General features: G+C 42.0%; 2 protein-coding genes across 5 annotated transcripts in view; one reads left to right on the top strand and one right to left on the bottom strand.

Annotated features, from left to right (window-relative positions):
* The window catches only part of RPL10A (ribosomal protein L10a), a 486,091-nt gene that overhangs the window by 334,477 nt on the left and 127,411 nt on the right, over nucleotides 1-24,203 (bottom strand). The gene's annotated exons all lie outside the window — the stretch shown is intronic.
* ELAPOR1 (endosome-lysosome associated apoptosis and autophagy regulator 1) overlaps nucleotides 1-24,203 on the top strand; it is a 74,864-nt gene that overhangs the window by 28,015 nt on the left and 22,646 nt on the right. For all 4 annotated transcript variants that reach the window (XM_077334238.1, XM_077334236.1, XM_077334239.1 and 1 more), the window contains exons 2-14: nucleotides 378-498; nucleotides 4,573-4,765; nucleotides 10,595-10,742; nucleotides 11,113-11,193; nucleotides 11,885-11,990; nucleotides 12,120-12,269; nucleotides 13,830-13,918; nucleotides 16,280-16,457; nucleotides 19,232-19,360; nucleotides 20,516-20,606; nucleotides 22,102-22,207; nucleotides 22,926-23,063; nucleotides 23,304-23,561. In XM_077334238.1, the coding sequence (XP_077190353.1) occupies nucleotides 378-498; nucleotides 4,573-4,765; nucleotides 10,595-10,742; nucleotides 11,113-11,193; nucleotides 11,885-11,990; nucleotides 12,120-12,269; nucleotides 13,830-13,918; nucleotides 16,280-16,457; nucleotides 19,232-19,360; nucleotides 20,516-20,606; nucleotides 22,102-22,207; nucleotides 22,926-23,063; nucleotides 23,304-23,561 (1,788 nt within the window). The remainder of the gene's footprint in view (nucleotides 1-377; nucleotides 499-4,572; nucleotides 4,766-10,594; nucleotides 10,743-11,112; nucleotides 11,194-11,884; nucleotides 11,991-12,119; nucleotides 12,270-13,829; nucleotides 13,919-16,279; nucleotides 16,458-19,231; nucleotides 19,361-20,515; nucleotides 20,607-22,101; nucleotides 22,208-22,925; nucleotides 23,064-23,303; nucleotides 23,562-24,203) is intronic.

Below are 24,203 nucleotides of genomic sequence, written 5' to 3'. Positions count from 1 at the left end.
GCATTGGGGATGTGTGATTACTATTGGCTGGCATGCAGGATCCAGCCTGCTATTGGGTATTATAGTTGTCCAACCAGGGGGCTCTGCTTAGGGCCAAGCACAGTCTTTGGCAGGAACCTCTGAACTGTATATAAGTTTGGTTGGTGGGCTGTTTAATTTCATTTGTGTGTAACCAATGAAGAGTTGATGTTTTGTCACACAAGCGATTCTACGCCTTATTGAACCCACTATTGAATTTGTTGTATAAAATTCTATAGGTCTGAAAATAATACATTTTTATTATTTTCTATGGAGATAAAAGAGCAAGAGGGGAAAGCACCTGTGAACTGTGCTGAAATGCACATCATATTATTCCCGCCACATATTTTGTCTTCCAGTCTGAATACCATTATGAATACACAGCCTGCAACAGCCTAGGCTCCAGATGGAGAGTAGCAGTGCCACACAACCCAGGACTCTGCACAGGACTTCCAGACCCCATCAGAGGAACAGAATGTTGTAAGTTATTATTGCTGCCACTGCATCTTTCCCCATTAGCAACTGCTTTCAGCACTTCAGAAGATCCATGAGCCAGACTACGGGGCACAAGGTCCCTATTGCTGGGATGCATGGGTGGCACAGCACTGCTATTATTTTACTCAAATGTGATGTTTGCTATTTTCAGTGGAAGTAGCCCCTACTAATAATTGAGAATGCCAAAGAGAGAGTGCTAAGCTCCTCGTGCAATAGAATATCTTTCTGTTGCATCACTCCTCTTGGTGCATCACTTCTCATGATCTAAGTATTTTTGCACCTGTGTTGGGGGTAAAACCACCTGTGTTGGGGGTAAAACCATAGAAACATTTTATATTGCCCTATTTTAAGGCCGAATGGTAGATTTTAAATGGGTTTTTATTCTTTGCTATTTCTATGTTCTAATCTTAATTGACTGGCAAATGAAATTTTACTGAGCCTACTTTATGCAGTTGAGAGATATAGCAGGCAGCTGGTGACTGGGCTGCTGTGTTTAATTAGGTTTATTAATTGATTCAAAACTTTGGATTGACTAAAAAGTTGACCCCATTAATTGGATAACATCTTTTAATTTTTTTAAATTCTTTTTGGAACTACAAATAGAAAGTACTATCTTAATGGAGGCAATTCCCTTTCTTTTGTGCAGGAGGGAATTCCTATTCTCAGATAATGGTAACTGCAATATATATGTACATGATCTAAAAATACAGTGTGTTTTGGCTTTGAAATTATTGCTTAATCAATCAACAGAAGTTACTTAGATTATTTCTCAAATAATGGCCTGAAGGCACATGATACAGCAGCCTTGCTGTGACTAAGCAGGTCTTGATCTGGTCAGGAGCTGGATGGGAGGCCTCTTGGGAGCCCCACATACATCACCTTGAATTCCATGATGGATTATTATTATTATTATTATTATTATTATTATTATTATTATTATTATTATTATTATTATTATTATTATTATTATTATTTGGATTTATATCCCGCCACTCCCCGAAGGCTCGTGGCGGGTCACAGCAGTCCTATCCCCATTAAAATACCCATTAAAAGACTTTAAAACAATCCCAACATGGCGGAACTTATTATTCCTACCCCTGCTATCAGAGCGGCAGGGAGGGTGGGGAGGAGATGCTAAGTCTGGGGGGGGGGGAATGTTGGCACTCATTCGCTGACCTCGGCCTCAACCAAAAACCTGGCGGAAGAGCTCCGTCTTGCAGGCCCTGCGGAAAGCTGGTAAATCCTGCAGGGCCCGCAGCTCACCCGGGAGCTCGTTCCACCAGGTAGGGGCCAGGACCGAAAAGGCCCTGGCCCTGGTCGAGGCCAGGCGCGCTTCTCTAGGGCCAGGAACGATCAGGAGATTCTCCCCCGCTGAGCGTAAAGCCCTGCGGGGGATGTAGGGTGGTAGGCGGTCCCTCAGGTATGTGGGTCCCAACCCGCGTATAGCCTTAAAGGTCAAAACCAGAACCTTGAACCTGATCCGGGCAGCAATTGGCAACCAATGCAGCTGCTTCAGCACAGGATAAAAGGCAAGTCAATGTCTGAGAGTGGTAGATCTCATGAAAAATATGCAGAAATTGTTCTGAGTTCCTTGAAAGAAAAACAGATCTAATATATTTATTATTTATTACATATATGCATTTCTTTCAAGGAACTCAAAGCAACTTCTGCATATTTTCCAGAAGATCTACCACTCAGACACTGATCTGGGTCAAGCTGACTTAACTGCAACAGTTGAATATTACCATGTTCTTCTAGGCTATTCTTCAATTAAAGTAACAATAAGTTGGATTCTGTGCACTACCAGAGTGGCAGAAGCAGATTTTCTCTACCTTCAACTTCCCAACCATCCCACTTGTGGGACTCAAAACGGCAATGCTGGGCATGGTGAGAGCAAGACATACCACACAAGTAGCTGCCATGGGGAGAGGGAAGCAAGTACAATGGTTCCTCCTGCTCCTTATGCTAGAAACATTTCTGCTGCTGCAAGCGGCTTTGCTGGCATGAGACAGAACAGGGTGATTTCACTTATGAGAATTCCCGCTTCTCGCTTCAGCACCCCCCCCCTTATGCGCATGTACTTATGCACATTTTATGCACAGTACTTCTAGTACTGCCTTTTCAGGGTTTGCTGAGAGCCATGGAAGATGCAAAACTGGTTGCCATCAATACCTTTTGGTGTACAGGATCAAGTGCTATATACAGGCAGTTTATAGGGAAACATACTCAAACTTTCCTGTCAAATCAGTGAAACCCACTGCAGGAAGACGGGATGCCAGGTATGAGTTTCTGCCAGCATCCCTCCTAATCAGAAGCCCTTGCACTGGCAAAATCAGGACTGCAAAGAGGGTTGCCACCGGTGGGGGACAAAGTTGTTAGATTCAGATTGGGTAACTCCTGGAAATCTGGAAATGGAACCTGGGGAGCACAGGGACCTCAGTGGGGTGCAATGCCAGAGAGTCCACCCTCCAAAGCATCCATTTTCTCCAGGGAAACTGACCTCTTTGGTCTGGAGATGAGCTGTAATTCCAGGGGTTCCCGAGGTCCCACCTAGAGGCTGGCATCCCTAGCTGCAAAGGATGAATTTAACCTCCCAAATGTACTGTTGTGAGATGATGTTGCTTTCTGGTGATTGCAAGTGAGAATTTGTCTTCTCAAAAGGAACACTTACTGCTCAGTGGGGGAACTGAACTGTGGCAAGAAGCATTGTTTAAATTTAGCTTCTCTACTCTTGCAAAGCTTGTTTAGGATTCAGGAAGCGCAATAAAAAAATTCTGCTGTCCTTATTTAGATTTTTTTTTATTTTTGCTTATCTCCCTGAGATTTCAGGGCAGGCTATTACTGCATACCATTAAAAGGCAAAAAATATTAAAGACCTTGTAATTTTAGTGATGAGATTGAAACATCACCACAGAACCTTGGCAGGAGAGGTAGCTGGAATGTGTTACAGCCCAAGGGCTTAGAACAATTAATACATTTTGATCTTGGCTTTCCACCCCCACATTGTGATCTGAATCTGGAATGACTCTGACTGCAATTCTGTCCTTGCCTACAACTCTGTTGGCTTTGATCCTTCTTTCACTTTTTTTTCCTGAAGAAATACAAAAAACAGCTTTGCAGAGAATTAGTGTTAAGATCAGCATCTCATATAAGCAAGAAATCAATTTGGATCCATTAGGTTTTAGAACTGAAACAGCAGACAGACAGGATCAGTTCCAGATCTTTGTGTGGTGGTGGAGAATATTTACTGGATAAGCACAAAGAAGGCAGGTTCACAGCAGGTGAAGGCACTTTAAATTACAGCAAAAATCACTTAGTCATAAACCAGCTGGATTAGTTAAATCAGGTATGAATTAATAGATGTAATGAAATGACCAGATCCAGCTGTTTAGTTTGTCATTTCCCATTATTAGACTCATGGAGGGTAGGTCTGTCAATGGGTATTAGCTTTGGTAACTCAAGTGAGCCTCCACATTCAACAGCAGTAAACCTCTGAGGACCTGCAGCAGGAAATCTTGGCTTCTATGCCCTGTTTGTTCACTCTCTGGGACAAGTGTTTGGCAGCCGCATGTCATAGGATCTTGAACTAGATTGATCCCACTAATCTGATCCAATTTGTTGGTACCTTAGCGGTACCTTTGTTACATCTCTGAGTAACAGCTATATCAGAATAACTACAGATAAATTAACATTTAATGTCAGTTTAGGGCCAGTAAGAGAAAAAAGATCAAGAAGAACCAGTCTCGGATCCCAAATGTTGGAGGAAAGGCGGGCTTATAAATATTGTTAAAAATATGTATTTTTAAATACATAAAGATATGTTTTAACATTGTCTCTAACCTTTAAGCTTTTTTTGAGTTTGGGATAAAACACATAGGGAAAGGGGAGTAACAACCTTAAAATATATTCACTCTTTGCTAAATAGTGTTGTCAGAAGGCAACCTTCTGGCTGCATAGTCTAATGAGAACAGCTGTATTTTAATAATACTTTATAAAATACCAGCAATCTTTATAGAAAATCCTTTGATCTCTCTTTTGTTGCTCTTGTCTGCATTTCAGCATTTTCCTGCAAAGCTGGCGAGTACCTGGACATGAATGATCAGTCATGCAAGCCATGTGCAGAGGGAACATATTCTCTGGGCACTGGCATCAGGTTCGATGAATGGGATACACTGCCCCATGGCTTTGCCAGCATAGCAACCAACCTTGAAATTGATGACAGCTTCACAGAGTCCTTGGAAAACTGCACCATGTGAGTGAGCTTGTTATCATTTATATATGCTTTAAAAGCCATTCTGGATTACTTGAGTCACTGCCCTTAAGGCTGCAGATTCTAAAAGTTAGACCCTTTATTATGGCTGTTTATGAAATGCATTCTGTATGAACTTCTCCCCTTGAATCTGGAGTTTGGAGTCTTCGTTTCCATGAGGCACTGGTAAATTAGCTATCAGCAGTTCATCCATTTGTGATTTCCAGAATTTGTGCAGGTGACTCAGCATATCCGGTTTGCTACAGTTTTTAGCGTTCATCTTTTTTTCCTTGTAAGTTAATGATGTGCATCAGTGCACATGCACGTTGATTAAATCACAGTGCTAGTAGGAATTTTGTTGCAATCACACAACTACATCAAGATTACATTTTATGCTGTGATTTAGTCTGTCTACATATGCAAGACCCAGTTCCAAAATTAATTTTAGACACTGCCTAAGGTAAATGTGAATGCAATACAAAGCAGAATACAGTCAACCAATTGAGCAGAATAGAAAAATCAACTCATCAACAACTTTGAAAATTGGTTGTGCCATGGTTGTGAATTTAATTATGGCTGCATTCAAGTGATGCTAACAAGCTACAATTTGTCAATGAGGTGGGTTAGCTTCCAATCATCAGGTTCACATGTTTGCTTCTGCATTCACATAAATTCATGAGTGAATTCCGGAAGGCTACAGTCTAACTCCAGTTTGTTGTGATTCCCAAATGTTGTTATTCCCACCATAACAAACTGGGTTACATTTCTTTCCCAGTAATGGGGACTCTAAACCAGAATTAAAATGTGATTTAGAAGCTTAGGTTGTCGGCAGGAAACAAATGTCAATTTCCTAAGACAAAAACATTTGAGAATCAAAACAAATTGGAGCTAGATCCAAGACTTCCTAACTCAAGAAGCCTTCAATTGTTGGTCTGCATGTGAGAGAAGGGGGAGGGAATGTGCAGTAATAAACACAGAGGTCATTCATTGTGGTTTGTTGGTGATACCTGACTGGAATCTATATGTGCCTATATTACCATTATTTAGCAATTCTTTGAGATTATACTAGGGACTGAAAAATTCTGCATCAGGAAAAGTTCAGCTTTGCAACTTGTTCAAAGCATGCAAATACTATTATGAATTTTCACATAGTCACTCATTTTAACAAGAACAGCAGCAGCAGCAACTTTATTCTTGTAGCTGGCCCTTCCAGATTGGCTCAGGGCAGCTAACTTCAGGGTTTATACAGTTAACTTTACATTGATAAAACAGTTAATTGAACAGTTGAATTAACTTATGTTAATTAAATTAAGATATATTCTTCAACCACCTTATTAACCCTATAAAGGGAGCCCGATTTTTTGTTGAGCAGTTGTTGCTTTAGTAGATGGTATGTATGTTGTATTGTGGGTATGGAGGCCAGCATTTTGAATAATTAACAGTGCAGTAGCATAGGGCAGTGACTAAGCTCTATGCTGGAGTATGGCAAAGACACAACGATATAAGCAGGAAGTACTCCAGCATATTTGGAGAGATGTCTGCACTAAGGTGCATTGGTGCCATGCAATTGTACCTCCAGCACTGGTACATAACTGGACAGTGTCAAGTGAGGAACAAGGCTTGATTGGCATCCTAAAGCTCTCCAGCTCTGGTTATGCCCCGAAAGACACTGATGTTGCTGTTGTAAATATTGGCTCCATAGTTACGCTGTGTCCCTGAGCAGATGCAGCCCAACTATGTGGGAACATCCAAAATAAAGGAAGGTGCTGTGAAGCCTGTAAGAGCACATCTGTAGCCCTCTTGCTCCTTGATGCTACTGCAAGATATTACTCATTGCTATCCTTGTGTTTCCTTGGGCTCCAAGGTATGAAACTAGGATAGACTCCATCCAGTGCCAACAATGCACCAAGCCTGTGACATGACCAATGGCTGCAGAGACTGCTGCTTCCAGCTTCCCTGCTGGGGTTTTGCCAACTCCCTTGTTCTAGCTCCTGCACCACTACAAGCTGCAACTGCCTTGAGTCCTTGGAGGAAGGTGGCCCATAAATCTTATAAATAATGATCATAATAATAATTATAATGATGATAATAATAATTACAGACAGTGGTACAACCACGATAATTGCTCCTCTCATGAGCATGCAGTTCTAGAGACAGCTATTCCCACAGTCTGTCAGCACCTGCATAGGTGCAGGAACTTTCTTGGATTTGGTAACCCCATTCATATAGTTTGATTTCAGTGTTCCAGATGCTATTCAATGAATACGTATACTGCTGTGCAGCTCTGTTTCTGTGTGATTGGTGCTTGATAGATAGGGATTGGTTCCAAGCCCACCTTATTACTGATCTCAGATGTCTCCAGCAGGCAGCTCACAGTAAGAGAGATCTGAGAGGGTGGCCCAGTCTTTGCACTGGTATGCTCTTGCAAGGAGGAGGGGAACTGGCACTGGGTTTCACACTGTCCCAGTGCACTCCTGGCACCTGATACAACATGCAGTCCACAAGATGTGTGTTTGGGTGTGTGTGTGGGTGTGTGAACAGGCAGAGCGCCAAGACTCCTGAGGTGAATGGGAGCAGCTGACAGTAATGTGCTCTTGAGTGCAGTGTGCAAGTGGCACATGGGGGGTTCCAGGCAAAAATGATGAGAGTGTACAGCAAACAGGCAGCATTAAATTTATTATGTTCGATGGGAGGCAGTGAAGTCGTGCTTCCATAGATGGAAGTCCTTCCCTCCTTGGAAATTTTAAGTGGAATCTAAGCCAATGTATACCTACCTATCTGTGAAATCCAAACCATAGAGATCACTTTACACTTTGCTGTGACCTGACATAACTTGAAACAGAGCATCTGAATTGCAGCCAAACATTGTTTCTGATGCCGTTGTGCTAGGAGTGGTATCTGAAATGGCATGTGAACAGGCTGCTCTGTGCTTCAAGATTCCTTTGTTTTGCATGATATGTTATTAAGAGCTGCTGCTTTTTGGTTAGCATCTGCTAGAAAATTAGGCTGTCACCCTAAATCCCTAGAGATTCCTAAAGGTAAAAACTAAACAATACTGTGAATATGTACCAGGATGCTTAATATTTTTTCAGGAGTTTCCTACATGACACTGTAATGTGTGTTTTCCCTTTATAAACCAGTATTTAATGATAACACTTGCTAACCAAATACCAAAGTCTGACCAAAAGATCAATGTCAATATATTTTCAAAACACCTACCAAGCATTAAATGAAAAGAAGTGCTTTTAGCATTAGACTTATTAATGCAAATATGTGCAGAGGCAAAAAACATACCTTTGATTTGTATTCATGCAAACACCCACCTCCCGGCTTCTGAAAAAGAGGGTGGAAAACATTGTTCCTAGTGCAGGTTTTAATATAGTCTCCATCCAATATTCATTACCAGAGTACTATTTTTTAAAATCTATTCAGTCATTTCAAATCTACCAATTATAGGGAAATGGACCTATTGAAATAACACACAACTGAAAAGTGTTTTTTGTCAGTTCTTTTAATTCTATTCAGCATGGCTTTTCTCATCATGTTCCTGAGAGCTCTGTTCAAGATTTGTTTCTAATTCCACATTCCCCCTACTCTTTCTTTTACAGCGGTGGAAAAGATTTTGCTTTAAAAACAAATGCTACAAAATTTTTATTATTGTTAAGATGGTCAACGAAATTCATAGAACAGTTTACTAGTCATCTTTTATACTGAAATACTGAAAGTGCTATATAAATGCTTAGTTATTTAGTGGGGCAGCTTACACGGAAAAATATGATAAAATGATGGAAGCAGCATAAATTATCAATATAAAAACAAATCAGAGACATAAAACAACATAAAATATCGATTGCATACCCTGACAAATATCTATAAAACCAGAAGCAGACCATAAAATGGCTAATAAAAAACACCATAGCTAAAAGGCTAGATAGAAAGAAATGCTTTAGCTTGGTACCTAAAACCAATGTGATAGGTGCCTGGTAGTGGGATCTATTGCCCTCCAGCCCTTTCACCCACCATAGTGTTTTGGGCAAAGTCCCCACATAGTAGCATCACATCTGAGTTCTGCCAGAAGTAGTATCATGGTATGGGTGCAACACTGAAAAGGTAAGCCCCTGCCCCTGTAATCTCTCACCAGGCGCCAGCCATCGGAGAGCTTTCCAAGGCCAGAGACATTTATTTAGGTCCTTATCAAGGTGAATTGCAAAATTTAAAGTAATGTAGTAAGAGCAATACACACAAAAATATGATTGCAAAACTGGAGAACAATGGAGTAAAACAGGAAAATACTTACAACAAAAAATACCATAAACCTGGATTACAAAATTAAAGAACAATATGACTAATAATAAATAAAAATACAAACTATGTAATAAAAGCTGCCTAAAATTTCACAAGTATTAACTATAGCCTTATTTCCTTTGTAAAAATACTATCTTGAATTATTCCATTTTAAACACTCTGCAGAAACAAAAACCATGGGTGCCTTCCTAACCTCATGTCTGCATGGGAACTTCCTGCTATACCCCACAAGAAGCCCCTATGATGCCCTCATTATTAGCAGCTTGGGGGCCACACCCTGCCTTCAACACAACCAGCTCTTTTTGCAGTCCAAGCAACACTAAGAGGTCTCTTATCCAGAGTGGGCTGAAATTGGGAAGGAAAAACTTGGGAAGGACTCCTCACCCCCCCCCCCCCCCCCAACTCCCATGCCCTGGCTGGTGGGTCATGTATGAGCCCCTCAGTTATCTAAGATTTGTTTGCTGAAAATCCCAGATTCAATTATAAACATGCCCATCTGGATCTCAGGCAGTAGGTCTTACTCTACCTTGAAAACTGCTGCCAATCAGAGTATATGATGCTTATGACAACTTTACACATGTAAATTAGGAGTTTTAACTAACATTGGGAGGGGAGTCAGCTTTAATCAGGCTTCATCCTGCTTGTTAGTCTCCAACATTTGCATACTGGTGAGCAGACTTGTTTTCTTTCCTGGGTGCTTTGAACATTTTGATGGTGAAGGAGGGTGTGGAGGAAGGTCTTTTCAGCCAGAAAACACCCTTTAAAAGCATGTTTTTAAAAGTAAAGAAAGCAACAGCCTGGTGCTGTGATGTAAATGTGCGACGTGCAAATGTAACCTACTTATAGTTTCATTTCAATTATTCATTACACTTCTAAGCACATTCATAGCAGTGGAGGAACAGATTACTGTTGCCAGAGTCCTTCCTCATTAAGGTTGTCTGAACCTACCAGTTCCTTTTAGATCAGAAACACTTTTCATGATGTACAGGGGGAGATACAGGTGAAGGTTCAGTGCCACCTTACAGTCAAGGAGAGAGTCGTTCTTGGTTTCCATTAATGTACATGACTTCCCAAAGTATGTGGTTGGTGACATGTATCCTGGCTTTTATCTATGCTTACAGTATAAAGCAGAGAGAAATCAACACGGGTGGCACTTTGAGCCTGAAAATAATGAGTGGTGAAAAAAAGAAACAGTTTCATGAACAGGAACAGACTAGGTGGTATGATTTTTGGTGAGAGGTGAATTGCCTGGGGGAAAGTAAAGCATCCGTGAGTGCCTGGCATGGATGATTCAGAGAAGCATCCAGCCTTTTGCATGCCTGCTAAGAATGCCTGCTTCCTAAATTCAACTCCCCATTTTTTAGTCAAGACAGAACATTTGGGGTCTGTGCTTTTAGCTTTCTTGTCTCATCAATAACGCCAACTCCCTCATAATATTTTGGGAGTGTCTGATCTCTGATGCTGTGTTAGAGCAGCACCCATAACTCCTGGACTTTTCTCTCTCTCTCTCTTGGCATTCTGTTCCAGGTCGAAGTGGGTTCCCATGGGAGATTTCATTGCCTCCAGCACAGATGAGTGCACAGCCACTCTCATGTATGCTGTTAATCTCAAGCAATCTGGCTCCGTCTCCTTTGAGTACATCTATCCAGACAGCAGCATCGTCTTCGAGTTCTTTGTATGTTTCCCAAGAATCTGCTTGTCTCTCTGTTTTTGCATACTGTGCAAGGGAGGGTTCTCTTATGCACTGCCTTTAAAAAAACTGGCCATCCCTGCATCCATCATCTGGGACTATATATAAGAGGGTGCATCATCTTAAAGTCAAGAAAAAGGCAGTTGGTATTTAAACCAGAAAATAAGGAAAGAGATTGAAGTTGGTATCATGCTTTTTAGCAAATCTTTCATCCTCCTGCTGAATCTTGTACTATATTTGGAGGCTGATTGCTTCAATGGCTGATCTTATACCAGTGCCTACAACAGACAACCCAGTCAACTCATTCCCCTGTGCACAAAGACTTTATCCTCACTCTGTGTTCTTATTTGTTCAGGTTCAGAATGACCAGTGCCAGCCAACAGTGGAAAAGTCACGATGGCTGAAGACCACAGAAAAAGGGTGGCAAGTACACACTGTAAGTAAAGGGGTGGTAGCAGTTCCACAGGGCCTGTAAGATGGAGCTCTCGCAAGATGGAGGCCAGGACAGCAACACATTCCATCCAGGGCCCCTCCTCGAAACCTTGACTTGTCACACTGTTAGAAGATCACAGCTGGAACGAACTGCAATTTATATTGCATTTATATTTCTCTATGATGATGATGCTGGGTTATTTTATGGTGGTTTTAATGTTATTTGTTTATTGGTTTGTTTTTTTATAATTGGACTTATAGACTGCCACTCTTGGACCACCCGGCTCGTGGCGGTTTACATTAAAAACCTGAAATGGTAAAGTACAATTCCCATACAACAATCTAACAGATGGCAGCAACAATACCCTATCTCCTAATCTCTCACTACCTCAGCCCTTCTGTTCCCAGTTGTGATGTTCCAACCAAGCGATGTTGGCCAACGGGGGGAGCCAGTTTCAATTAGAAGGGGGGACCTGATCTTATTACCTCTATCTACAATATGGATTCTATTGTATATTTTAAAATGCTGTAAGCCACCACAAGCCGGTGACTCTGGGAGTGGTGGCATAGAAGTCCAAAGAAATAAATAGTGTGTGTAGAAAGTGGTGGCTTGGGGAAGCAAAACTGTCTGCCATTCTGGGAGCCAGCACTAACCTCTTACGCAGTTCACTACACAATATGCTTAATATTTGTAGGTAGAGCTGGGTCGTGGCAACAACGTTCTCTACTGGAGAACAATGGCTTTCTCTGTGTGGTCGAAAGCTCCCAAGCCCGTGTTGGTGAGGAACATTGGGATTACAGGTTTGTGTTTGGCTGGTGCATGTTTTGGGTCTAGTACCATCAAGAGTATCTGCTGCTTTTGCATGGGTGGTAGCCAGGTGACTTGCCTGTTCAGTGGGATCTAGCCTCTCCCCTTCTTTTGTCCTCCAGGAGTGGCCTATACTTCGGAATGCTTTCCTTGTAAGGCAGGCACCTACGCTGCCAAGCCCGGCTCTTCCTTCTGCCAACAGTGCCCAGAAAATTCCTACTCTGGCAAGGAAGCAACATCCTGTCACCAGTGTGAAGCCACTATGTACTCAGGTAACCCCTCAGGGGTCTATGTGATCTGTCTGAAAGCTTTCAAAGCAGGCTGCTTGTGCTAGGCAGTGTTTTCCATATTCCAAGTTGGTTACACAGCAGTCGAGTTCATCTGAAGCTGCAGGCCAAGTTTACTACTCTTTACCTTAAAATCTCATTCCATCAGCTCTAGCAAATGAATTACAGTGTGGGCAATTCTGCACCTGATAAATTGAGTGTAATGTTTACCTTAGGTAGTTGTTATATTTCTGATGCTGCACATGACGCTGCCAACATCCAGCATCCAAGCAGCAAACTGCTCACTACATATGCCATCTTAAAGTGGTAGTTGGGGAATTGCATAAAGTGGATTCCCCAACTTGTGTAGCGCGAGCTACAGGAGAACAACCAGCAGGCCACCAGCCAAAGAAATGTATGGAGGCAAAGAAGGTGAGGAATGGCTAGAGGAGTGATTATCTACAGCGCTACACCATTACACTGGCGTAACACTATTTTTTTAGATGTGCAGAAATGCCCTATGTTTTGCTCCTTTTAAATCTTTCAAAAATGTTGTTCATGTGGCTGCTCATTTTCATGCCTAGAGACTCTGCTAATTTATTTAAAAACTTGCTTCAATTTGCATTGTTTTCTCCTACCACAAAATACAGAGTGTCAAGGAGAAAAGAAACAATACATGCAGGTGTTGCATCTTCAAAAAAAAAAAAAAAAAGCCCACCAACAGGTGAGCCCAGGCATGGATGTCATGGGCACCTAGATACATTTCTGTTACGTTGCCCTTGCTAGACTCCAGAGGCCTTTAGCATATGGGCATTTTCCAAATGGAAAGTAATACCAGATAAACTTCTGCTTTCCTATCCCACATCTTTTTTGCCTTGGCTCTGAGCCTTTAGTTTTAGTCCCTTATTGTACATTTCCTCCTTGCCATCAGGTGCTTCTCATGGGAGGCACTGCCTTAAATGAACACATTTATTTATTTAATTTATATGAAGCTGAGCTAATGGGTAATATCTAGCATGTTCTTGTCTCCTCTGACTGATGCTGGCTCTCCATGCTCTCAAAAATAAATGAAACCAATAGGCAACCTTTTGCTTATTGGTTTCGTTTGCTTTTGGGTGTATTTCTACAAGAAACCAACGGTGTTTCTTCATTTGATCTCCATGCTCCCATGCATGGATTTCCCCTATCCTTAGTGCCTGAGATCCATACCCTAAAGAAGAGAAAACTTGGTGCCTTGCTGAGACTCAGCATACGTATAATGGCTACAGCCCTGGATTACAACAGGGGATCTTATGGGTACCCTGCCCTTGAGGTTACTTGCAAAACTCCACTGCATTAAGTAGTAGAGCAGATTTGGGAACTAGGGCCAAAGTCCATGAAAACACACATTATGTCCCCTCCATGAAGTAAAATCAAATGGTAGATGTGATTGATGCTTAATGCACTGAGGTAAAGTGTGGGTAAGGGCACAGCCATCATTTTGAGGTTGGTCCTGAGCTTTTTCTGTTATGGATGTTTTGTAGTCATATCATTTTAACCACAGACTTTTCCCCTTTTGCAATCAAGAACCAGGTTCTGCCGCATGCAAACCTCGCCCAGCCTGCACAGATAAGGATTATTTTTACACTCACACAGCCTGTGATACAAACGGAGAGGTATGTCACTTCAGGATTCCTTATAGTAGTGGCAGGTGAATCCTGGGTCTTATGTTAAATTTCCATTTATTTACAATTTATTGCAGAGCACCTTTTGTATGTGAAGAGTACTCCCAGGTACGGATAATTTCCGAATGAAAGTACTTTGTAAATCAGGAGAGAGTACCTTTATGCTGTGTTTATACCACCCAATTTCCTTCCAGAAGGGGGAAGCTATTCTGTTCTGTTTCTGTAATATTTGCACAATGCTTTTTGTACATACACAGAGAACCAGTCATGAATTACTAGCTTATTTATGTATTTAAAATTACACTCTGCCCTGACTATATTCTTACTGGCTTACATAAAGATATTAAAACCAGTTACAACAGTAAAAAAACCAAATGGAGCAGAAAATGCTTTAGCTGTTCATTACTAAAACCAGTGCAAAAGATGCATAAAGGAGAGTTTTTTGAGAGGCCAGTTCACAGCTGAGACTGGGAGTAAGCTTGGTGGGGTTTCAAGGCAAGAGATGTTCAGAGGTGGTTTGCCTGCCTCTGCATCACGACTTTAGACTTCCTTGGCTGTCTCCCATGCAAATATTAACTAGGGCCAACTCTGCTTTGTTTTCAATATCTAACAAGATTGGGTCAATCCAGGGCAGGGCAAGAGAAAGCTTACTTAAATAAAAAATATGCTGTGTCAAGTGAAAGATGTGTGCATCATATTCATACAGTGAAGACTTCTTGAAGGAACTGCCTGGGGTTGTACTCCCCGTATCTGCTCCCAAAGCATTTTATGTTTCTTGCAATGAGCAACCAAACATTCTGGGGGACATTAAAGGGGAAGCGAGTAGAATGGAAATGTTTGATATGTTTTTTCTCCATTTGACATGGATACAGCTTTCTGCGGCCTCTGCTCACATGAAAAAGCCCAGTGTTGCTCCTTTGCAGCTACTCAAATTTCCACAGAACATGCTAGGCTGAATTGTGTGAGCACAGGCTATGCAACCTGCTGCCTTCTTTTGTAATAAAGGCATCGTGTAATGAATTCAGTCATCCCATTTAACCTTTAACTCTCCTTTCACATATATGACTATAATGCCGGATTTGAATATGGATGGGCACAAACTGCATTTTTGTGATTTGGTTCATGGTGGAACTACAAACCTACATGAACCAACATGCCAGTTTGCAAACCAAACTTGTTCATATAGGTTTGTGAGCCATATAAAGTTTAAACCACTGCTTTCTGCTCCCTGCAAAAGTGGCAGGGAACAGAAAGCAGGGAGTTAAATGGTTCCACGATATGGAAACCCTCCAGTTCTGCTCCCTTCTCAAAGTAGCAAGGAGCAGATTGCAATGATTTAACCATGTGGTTTTGCTCCCTGCTGCTTTGCTCCCTGCTGCATTTCACCCTCCCTCCTTTCTGCTGCATTTCACCCTCCCTCCTTTCTGTTTTCCCCAGCCAGCACAAAGATGAAGTGCTTCCCAGAGGTCACTTAACCCCTTTCTTTTTGAAGGCTGTGGAGTGCAAAAAAGCTATGGGGAGCAGAAAGCAGTTCGAAGCTGCTCAAATTTCTCATGATGAACTGCAACAAGATACCACGAGTTGAACTAAAATCCATGGAAGTTCAGCATGATTCTTCAGTTTATGAATTTCAGTGAAAAATCATGATAAACTTTAGCTAGAATTTGTGACAAACTTTAGTCAGCTGGTTTGTGCCCATTTCTAGATCTGAAATCAGGAAATCTAAGTTCAGATCATTGTTTCTGTCATGGCCCTCTGCCTTGTCTTTCCTGTCCAGTTGTGCCATAAAAAGCAGCTAGCACATGTTTATCTCCTGGTGGAAGGAGCATGGCTTCGTCCCATTTGGCTTCTCCCAATTGCACATGGTTATAGACTAGAGCCAGCCAGTGATTGGGAGTGGAATGCTGATAGTACTCATTACTGGCTCTTCCTCCAAGCTTCAGAAGGGCAGTCAGCTTTTTAAAACATTGAAATGTTACATAAACTGGTATTTGATTTACTGTGAATTTATTTATTGATTTATTTTGATGCAATCAGTGCTTAAAACACTGTAAACAGTTTCTGGGGAGAGGGAAGGAAGAGGGATCGTGGTATCACCATCACTAGCCAGCCCTCACTATGCCCTGCTACTTTGCTTGCAAAGAACTGGTTTTCTTTGACCTGTATCCTCAGTCTTTCAGTGCAGAAATGACTTCCTGTGTCCAACAACTACTGTTTTCTGCATGTGTGTCTGTACATACCACTTGAGTACTCGTGTGGAAGAATGTGGTATTCATTACAAAGCTTTTTGCATATTAAAAGTGACACACAAGTATTTGGTGTTAATAACAATAATAATCTGCATCTTCCCAGACCCAGCTAATGTATAAATGGGCTGAGCCAAAGATCTGCAAAGAGGATCTCCCCAGCGCTGTGTCATTGCCCCCTTCAGGTGTGAAAATGATGTGCCCACCATGCAACTCTGGGTTTTACAAGACAAATGCCAGCACCTGTGAGCCCTGCGCATACGGATCGTACTCTAATGGGTCTGGTAAATCCCATTCTTTCCTTCTAGTTTAAGTGACGCAATCACTTGGGTGATGTTCTTTAAAATGTAAAACTTTAGCATGATGTTGTATTATGAATGCCTGAAACACAGAGGGCTTTCTCTTACCTGTCTAGGAGGTCAGTGATTAAGGCTTGACACACACATCTTTCTTTCTTTCTTTCTTTCTTTCTTTCTTTCTTTCTTTCTTTCTTTCTTTCTTTCTTTCTTTCTTTCTTTCTTTCTTGATATGTTGGTGAATGCACTTTTTGGGATTCACCAGCTAGCGCTTTAAAATGGAGGATGTAGCTGGCCAGTTACTGCCCAGATGCTGCATGTTGGTGACATGTGAAGGAGATGGAATATAATGACTACTTAAGCTTAGCATTTCACTATTTTTAAAGGGTGCGGGAATCCCTCCAAAAGTGGATTCATCAACATATGTAGCGCTGTCTAATGGAGAGCAACCAGCAGCCCACCAGCCAAAGAAAGGTATGGAGGCGAAGAAGCACGATCTATGCCTCCAATGTCCCATCCTTGCACCCACCTCCCTCTCCTGTCTCGTGGGGATGGGAGTTGATGGTATTTTTTAAAGCAAACTGCCTATAGTAACGAATAGGCATAAAAGCATGAAGGCAAAGCCAGAAAATCTTTTACCCCAAAGCTGTAGCACAAAGCATGCCTCTCTAAGCTTCCCCCCAATCAGGAATGAGATTCATTTTTAAAAGAAGCAAGACTCATGATTCCATAATGGGTAGCAATACAGGAGTACAATGCATGTATAATCATAGGTGTTTAAACAGAGTACTGAATAAAAAAAAATAGCGGGCATCGCAGGCCCTTTAAAGCATGGGAAAAGGGGATTGGCTGCCTGGCTTGATTGACAGGTGAAAAAGAGTTGCGTATAAACCGCATTGCTCTCTTCCGCCATTTCAAGCAGCACTTGAGGAAGGGGAGAAGTGCAAAATGGTGGCAGAGAAGAGCGAGACATCAAAAAGGTGAGGAGGGGCTAGGAGGCACAATTATATTTAGCGTTATGCCACTCAGCTGGTGTAATGCTATTTTTAATGAAGTGCAGAAATGCCCTCAGAGTTTTCCTTTGAGACTTTGGTATGGTTTCTGTCCCACTTCCATCTTTCTTCCCAACAGCCAGGTAAAGAAATAGCCTACTTGATACCCAGTCTGTGGGTATATATGTCACAGCGGTTTGAGGAGAGATGAAAAGGTAAACCGCAAGAGAAGAGCCAGGTGAAAAGAGCTATAGAAGCAATGAAAGACCTGCATGCTATCCCCATGAAAATCAGATATCCTTCTAGCTCCAGAAATGCATCTTGTATTTAAGGGCTATATATGTCTACAAAAAAGTATCTCACTCATTCTAGAAGACAAAGTATTTCATAGGATTTTTTCCAGTATTCCCCTAAATTTCCATTTTTTCTCCATTGGAAAATGGAGGAAAAGGCCTCAAGGGCAAAATTTTTAAACAAACGTTTTCTATTGAATTTTGTGGGGTTTTGCCTTTGGGGCCTTCACATCTCTGGGAGGACTCCCTGCTTGTTCTTGTGGATGACATCCTTTGCCATGTTGGAAGATGCTTTTCCCTGTCAAACACTGCATAATGATGCAGTCTGCTGATAACACTGCACATCATCTTGTCCTTAAAACTGCTTGCTTTCCACCATATTTCAAGACATGGCTAATTAGTGCTTTTACTCAATTTGTTCAATATGGCTTACTCACAAGAAAGTGTTCTTAGGATTGCACTGATTACCATAGAAGTATTATGTGGGACTCCACTCAGGGATGACTTTCCCCACCCAACAAGGCAGCAAGGAGGCTGGACCTCAGTGCTACTTTGAAAACATGCTGCCATTGAATCAGGGCCTGCTTGGAGTGATCTCATTTCAGAAGGTGTAGCGAGCAACTAGCAAGGAATGCCACCTGCTGCTGAGAATAGGTGCTATTCTTGCTCTGGATCTTACTGTAATTTTCCGTTGCCCAGGATATCTATGATTGAACTCTAGAATTTAAAATAAAATAAACCAGCAAGGAACCAGCAGGGGAGGGGGTTGTTGATCTGATTTAGGAAGCAGTGCAGGGTTAAGGGCATTAACCGTGTTTCCCTGAAAACAAGACACTGTCTTATATATATATTTTCCTCAAGAAAACACACTATGACTTATTTTCAGGGAGTGTCTTATTGGTATTTAGAAAAGTCGGTGCTATCAACAAAGGTGTTTGTGTGGGGTGAGAGAGACCCACAGACTGTTGCTGCTCAGTGCTGTGGAGCAGCAGTTTTACTGGTGTTTGTGGGGGGTGAGAGAGACTGGGGTGGCCAGTACTGTGGTGCAGAGGGGCAGGGTGTTGATGCTGACAGCGCTCTGCCCCTGCACGTGGGTGCTGGCTAGCGCACTAGTGCCAGTGCCGACCATCCCCTCCCCTCCGTGCTGCAGGTCGCCTCACAACCCTCCCACTGTTGCTGGTTGGTGCTGGGGGAGAGAGACCCACAGTGCTGAGTAAAACAGCAGCCACAGCTTTACTTCTATGGCGTATATGCGTAGAAATTCTGCTATGGCTTATTCTATGGGTATGTCTTATTTTCGGGGGAAACAGGATAATACTTTTCTTTCAGTTTCCTTATGAAAGCATACATGAACCCCCCCCCCCCCCCACACACACACACATTTTTTTAAGATCTAGAAGAATCAGGGTGTCAGTTACAGCTTTTCCAGCATATGTGTAGCTTGGGCCAGAAACAACATTTTTGCCTTCTGTTCCAGGCTGCATCAGCTGCCCTGTTGGGACTGAGCCGGTGCTAGGCTTTGAGTACAAGTGGTGGAATATGCTGCCAGCTAACATGGAGACAACCGTCCTCAGTGGAATCAGTTTGGAATATAAAGGAATGACAGGTAACTTTGTGAGTCTGTTTCTTCCCAAGGCATGGTTTGATGTGCTCCAGTTACATTCTGTGTTCAGTATGCTTTTTATTCAGTTCTGCCTAAGCTATGTGACCATCCCAATAGCTCATGAGACTAAACAAGCTTTGGGAATCATCGTAGCACTATCTTAGTTTCAAGACAGCTGGCGTTCCTGGGAGAAAGCTGGGACTATGGCAAAGGTTTTTCCGCACGTTATAAACAGGGTAACAATCTGAGCATTTTGAAAGTAGTACAATTGATATTATCAAAAGACCAAAAGGAATACATCACATTTCAAAGGTTATCTATAATGTTCAATATCTGAGATCTCCAGGCAAGAACTGGAGATTCTGGGAATTTCTGCTTCTAACAGGGAGGATGCTGTCTTTGATCAAAGTCCAACAAACAAACAGGTGATCATTCCCTGGAGACATGATTTACAATTGGCAGACAGATTCCAGGAAAGGGGTTAATTTACACATTACACAAAGACTGACTTCAAAAGCTGCACTCCAACAGATGTCTTTCACAACAGGAAAGGCGGGGAAAGGCAGATGAATCCCAGGACAGGGCATTATTGGCTATAAATCTCCAGTGGAGCCCTGGAGAAGATGGCATGGACATGACACTAAGGAGGTTTAGATTCAGATGTCCACTTCCCATGAAGCTCATCAGATAATGTTAGTCAGGGAAGAAAAATAAGTAATAATGAAATTTTAATGGTGGGGGTGGGTGAACAATTTCATGGGCTGTAGAGTTATTCAGAAATCCACCTGCATCAGCCTCTGAGCAGCTACAGAAGCCCTGAGCCAGTTCATTGGGATGGGAAGTATAAATATCAAATAAATAATACAAAAATAAACTGAGCCCGCATCACTGGGAGGGGAGAATATAGATCAACTTATTGTTATTGTTATTGTTATTAACAGTAATAACTTTCTCCATTAACATGGCTTAATGGGATGGTATTTATCTCTATGCTATGAAAAGTTTCCACCGTCCATTTCCACACATTAAACATCTGTTCAGGATTTTTCTCTTGGCAACTTTACCATGCAACTTTGTCGAACTATGTGCTTAATGTGCTTAATGTGATGAAACCTTGTGGCAGACTGCATTTGGTTTAACTTTTGACTGCTGTTTCAGGGTGGGAAGTGGCTGGTGACTACATTTACACAGCAGCAGGAGCCTCTGATGATGACTTCATTATTTTGACCTTGGTAGTACCTGGGTTTAGGTGAGTCTGTACCTGAGTTGGTGCTTTCAATGTTATTTCTTTCAAGTTCTGTTATAGTTGAAGGTAATACATTTGAATTAAAACAAAATGAGATCTTGGTTGGCAAATAGGACTGGGACAGGCTTGTTGGTATTTTGCATTCCCATTCTGAAGGTACCTGCTAAAGTCAACATGACTTATTTGAACCCATATTCACAATGCTCCCATACATTGAATTTAGCAGATTTTTTGTGGGCTGATTAAAGCTCAGGAAAGAGACTGGCCCTTCCCTCCAGAAAGCATCCCCAGCTCGTTTTCTTACTCCATTGTTGCTGCTGCTGGTCACACAAATGCTGGAAGAACAGTGAGGTAGTTGAGGCAGAGGAGTCATAGGGACCAGAAATGGTACGCTGCACACTCAGAGAAGAAGAGATACAGAACCTGGATGCAGTGGAACACTGTGCTCAGACAGTGCCACCCCCATATTGCTTGCATTGCTTTCACAATCCCTAATCTGATTTTTCCAGCAATTTCCAATCACTACAGGCACGGAGGGGGTGGGTTTGGGTTTATACTATCTCTTTAGTTCAATAGGCCCTTCAAACATCCATAGGTACTGTGAAGATGTTTGGTCTTGTCACACACTGGCAGTAGCCATGATTTCAATACATGCTTGTAGATGGAGTGCTGATGAGGAAAGCTACGACCTTGATTGCAAACACGTACAATAGAAAAATATGCCACGTTTGGCAGTTGCAATCTCCTATGAGCAGAATTTTAATCTGTTTGCCTATCTGCCATCTGGCTTGAACAGCACTAGAGTTGTGCTGGTAAAGTTTCACTTTGCGGTGGAGTTTTACTTCATGGCCTTTTTTTGTGTGTCTGAACAAATGGTAGAGTTAGGTAGCGAAATGAGGGAGAGGGAACAATACCTCTCATAATGCAAAAATGTGTATGTGTGAAATAATGTTGATTGCACAAACTTAAGTAAGCACTAAAACATAAGACTTCTTGAAAAGTGTGATGTTCATTTGACTGATCAGCTCACTATTTCTTTATATGATTGGCTGCTGAATGGTGCACAGCCAGAGCAGGTCCATACAGGAGAGGGGGAAGTAAGACATCCGTTGGGCTGCATGAAAAAATGCATATGTGAAACACTATCGATTGCACTGTGTGTACTCTGTTGCTTGAATACATGGAAAGTAACCTAACACATTTGAACTGTTCACAAACAGCCTAAGTGGTTAAAAATTTGCTTTTCTGTTTACAGCCAGTAAACATACCACTCTGGTATTCAACCATCCCTAGTACTGGCCTCTTAGAATGCATTACAGTTGGGAAGGTCTTCTGAGAACTTTATGGGAAATTTCTGACTGGATACTAATCTTATCAAACTCAATAACTGATGTAAAGCATACTGATTGGTTCCTGCTCTCCCATCTTGCCCTCCACCAAATTTTCACCAGCATCTTGAGAAGTAAAGACAAACTGAGTTTGGCTTATTCTCTTGTAGCCCCCCACAATCAGTGACAAAGGACTCAGAGAACAAGGAGATAGCAAGAATCACATTTGTCTTTGAAACTATCTGCAGCGTGAATTGTAAGCTTTATTTCATGGTGGTAAGTTTGTCCAGCTACTTCTTCCTCTTTCCAAAGGAGATGTCCCCCCCCCCCCCCGTTTTGTTTTCTTTGGCATTTTCCACTCATGGGACAAAACAGGCTGTCAAAGGAATACAACCCTTCAGCTTCTGCTGGCTATGTCATTTTTTTAAGGGATATGTTTCTCAGCTGGTTTTCACCTTTGGAATCCTGTACTAAAAAGCTATTATTTCTTTCCTTGGCAGATGCAGTTTTCAGTTTTGTCTGCTGTGGCTTCCACTGTTCTAGGTGGTGTCTAGCCATATGCATTCATCTTATCAACATGTAGCTGAAAAAAGCATATTTGCCTCTCACATTCTCACATTCGCCTCTCACAATGCATATATACTCATGGTGTGCCAACTAATTTTATGAAACGTGAGAAGTGGCACAGAATCAACTAGCGGGCATGTGAGGACTCGTTCCTGTGCTTTCTGGGTGCCGTGTCAGTGTCACTTGAGCTCCAGTGGGTATGCATGGAACATTCTCGTAGATACTACAGCATCCTTTCCTCTGGCTGGGCATTTCATAGCTTACTTCCCTTAATTTTCAGCTGGTTTGGGGAAGATTTACAAAGATCAAGATGCACTGACTCCCCTAGTTCATCCTTAAGTTTTGAAAATATCATAGTTGTGCATCTGCGATGAAGTCTTCTTTAAACAGAAATCATTGCCCACTCTTTACCAACTTTGTCTGACAGGGTACGAATTCTAGAACCGATACGCCTGTGGAGATCTGGGCTGGTCCTAAGGGAAAGCAGTCCTACACATACATCATTGAGAAAAATGCCACGACAAGCTTCACGTGGGCCTTCCAGAGAACAGCATACCATGAAGCAGTAAGGGATTCTTACTTCCTAAGAAATCTTGTTCACAGCCTATTCTTTATCATTTTAATGGAGGGATTCCACATCAAGAATCTTGGCTGTTTATGTGTCTAGCAAATGGGGAAGGCTACAGTGAAAACTGTATGGTACTCCCTGCAACACTCTCCTTTTCCTGACACCATCCCCCCTCTCCTTATGAAGCACTTCTGTGTATTCAAGGCACTTACAATAACAATTTCCATTTCTTTTCAGGGTAGAAAATACACAAACAATGTTGCCAGGTTGTACTCTGTCAACGTGACCAATGTCATAGACGGTGTTGCTTCTTACTGCCGGCAGTGTGCTTTGGAATCCTCGGGCTCATCCTGTACCTCCTGCCCAGCTGGGCACTACATTGACAGAGACTCCGGTGGCTGCTATCCATGCCCGCCAAATACTTACCTGAAAGCTCACCAGCCCTATGGCAGTCAGGCCTGCATCCCTTGTGGCCCTGGTACACAAAACAACAAGGTGCTGTTGTCCACCTTATGGCTAATTATTCTTCAGCTGTAACAGCTGATGGTTGTGAGTTAAACTAGAGTTCACTGGCAGAAATCTGTAAATAAGTGCATGATGTACATTAGAATGCAGACAAGTCCTGTTGTCCAAAGCCACATATTAATGAGCCAAGGCAGTTTATAAAACCATCTGTATTCATGAAGGGTTGTGGCAGATCTATTGGCTGGACAAGGCTCCATGTAAGGTGACAATCAGGAGACATCTTAGCCAGCATCTTATCTTCTGAGTAACAGCCCAGCTTATTGCTTCATATGGCAGAGGAAAATTGTTCTTCATGAGTGTTTCTGTTGCTTCTTTTTGTGGTTGGAAACTGCACAACTATGAAGAGGAGCAGCAGGACACACTGGGAGGATATGGGCTGCTGTCAATCGTCCACCAAGAAAAGTAAAGCTGGTGCAAGTTCAGTGTTAATCTTCATAAACTATTCTAAACCCCAGTTCACTCCAAAGAGGACTAATTGGTTTGTAAAATTCTGATACTATTGAGCTCTGAAATGATACCAGTTATACATTACGTAAGCCATTCCTATCCTAGATATTGGAGAAAAGGGTAGGCAGCAGTTATTCATAGTAGCTGCTTAATAAATATTTTGTA

This window comes from Paroedura picta, chromosome 4 (assembly GCF_049243985.1).
Source record: "Paroedura picta isolate Pp20150507F chromosome 4, Ppicta_v3.0, whole genome shotgun sequence".
Lineage (NCBI taxonomy): Eukaryota > Metazoa > Chordata > Lepidosauria > Squamata > Gekkonidae > Paroedura > Paroedura picta.
Note: the sequence above shows the minus strand (reverse complement) of the source record. Positions and strands in the feature narration are given on the sequence as shown.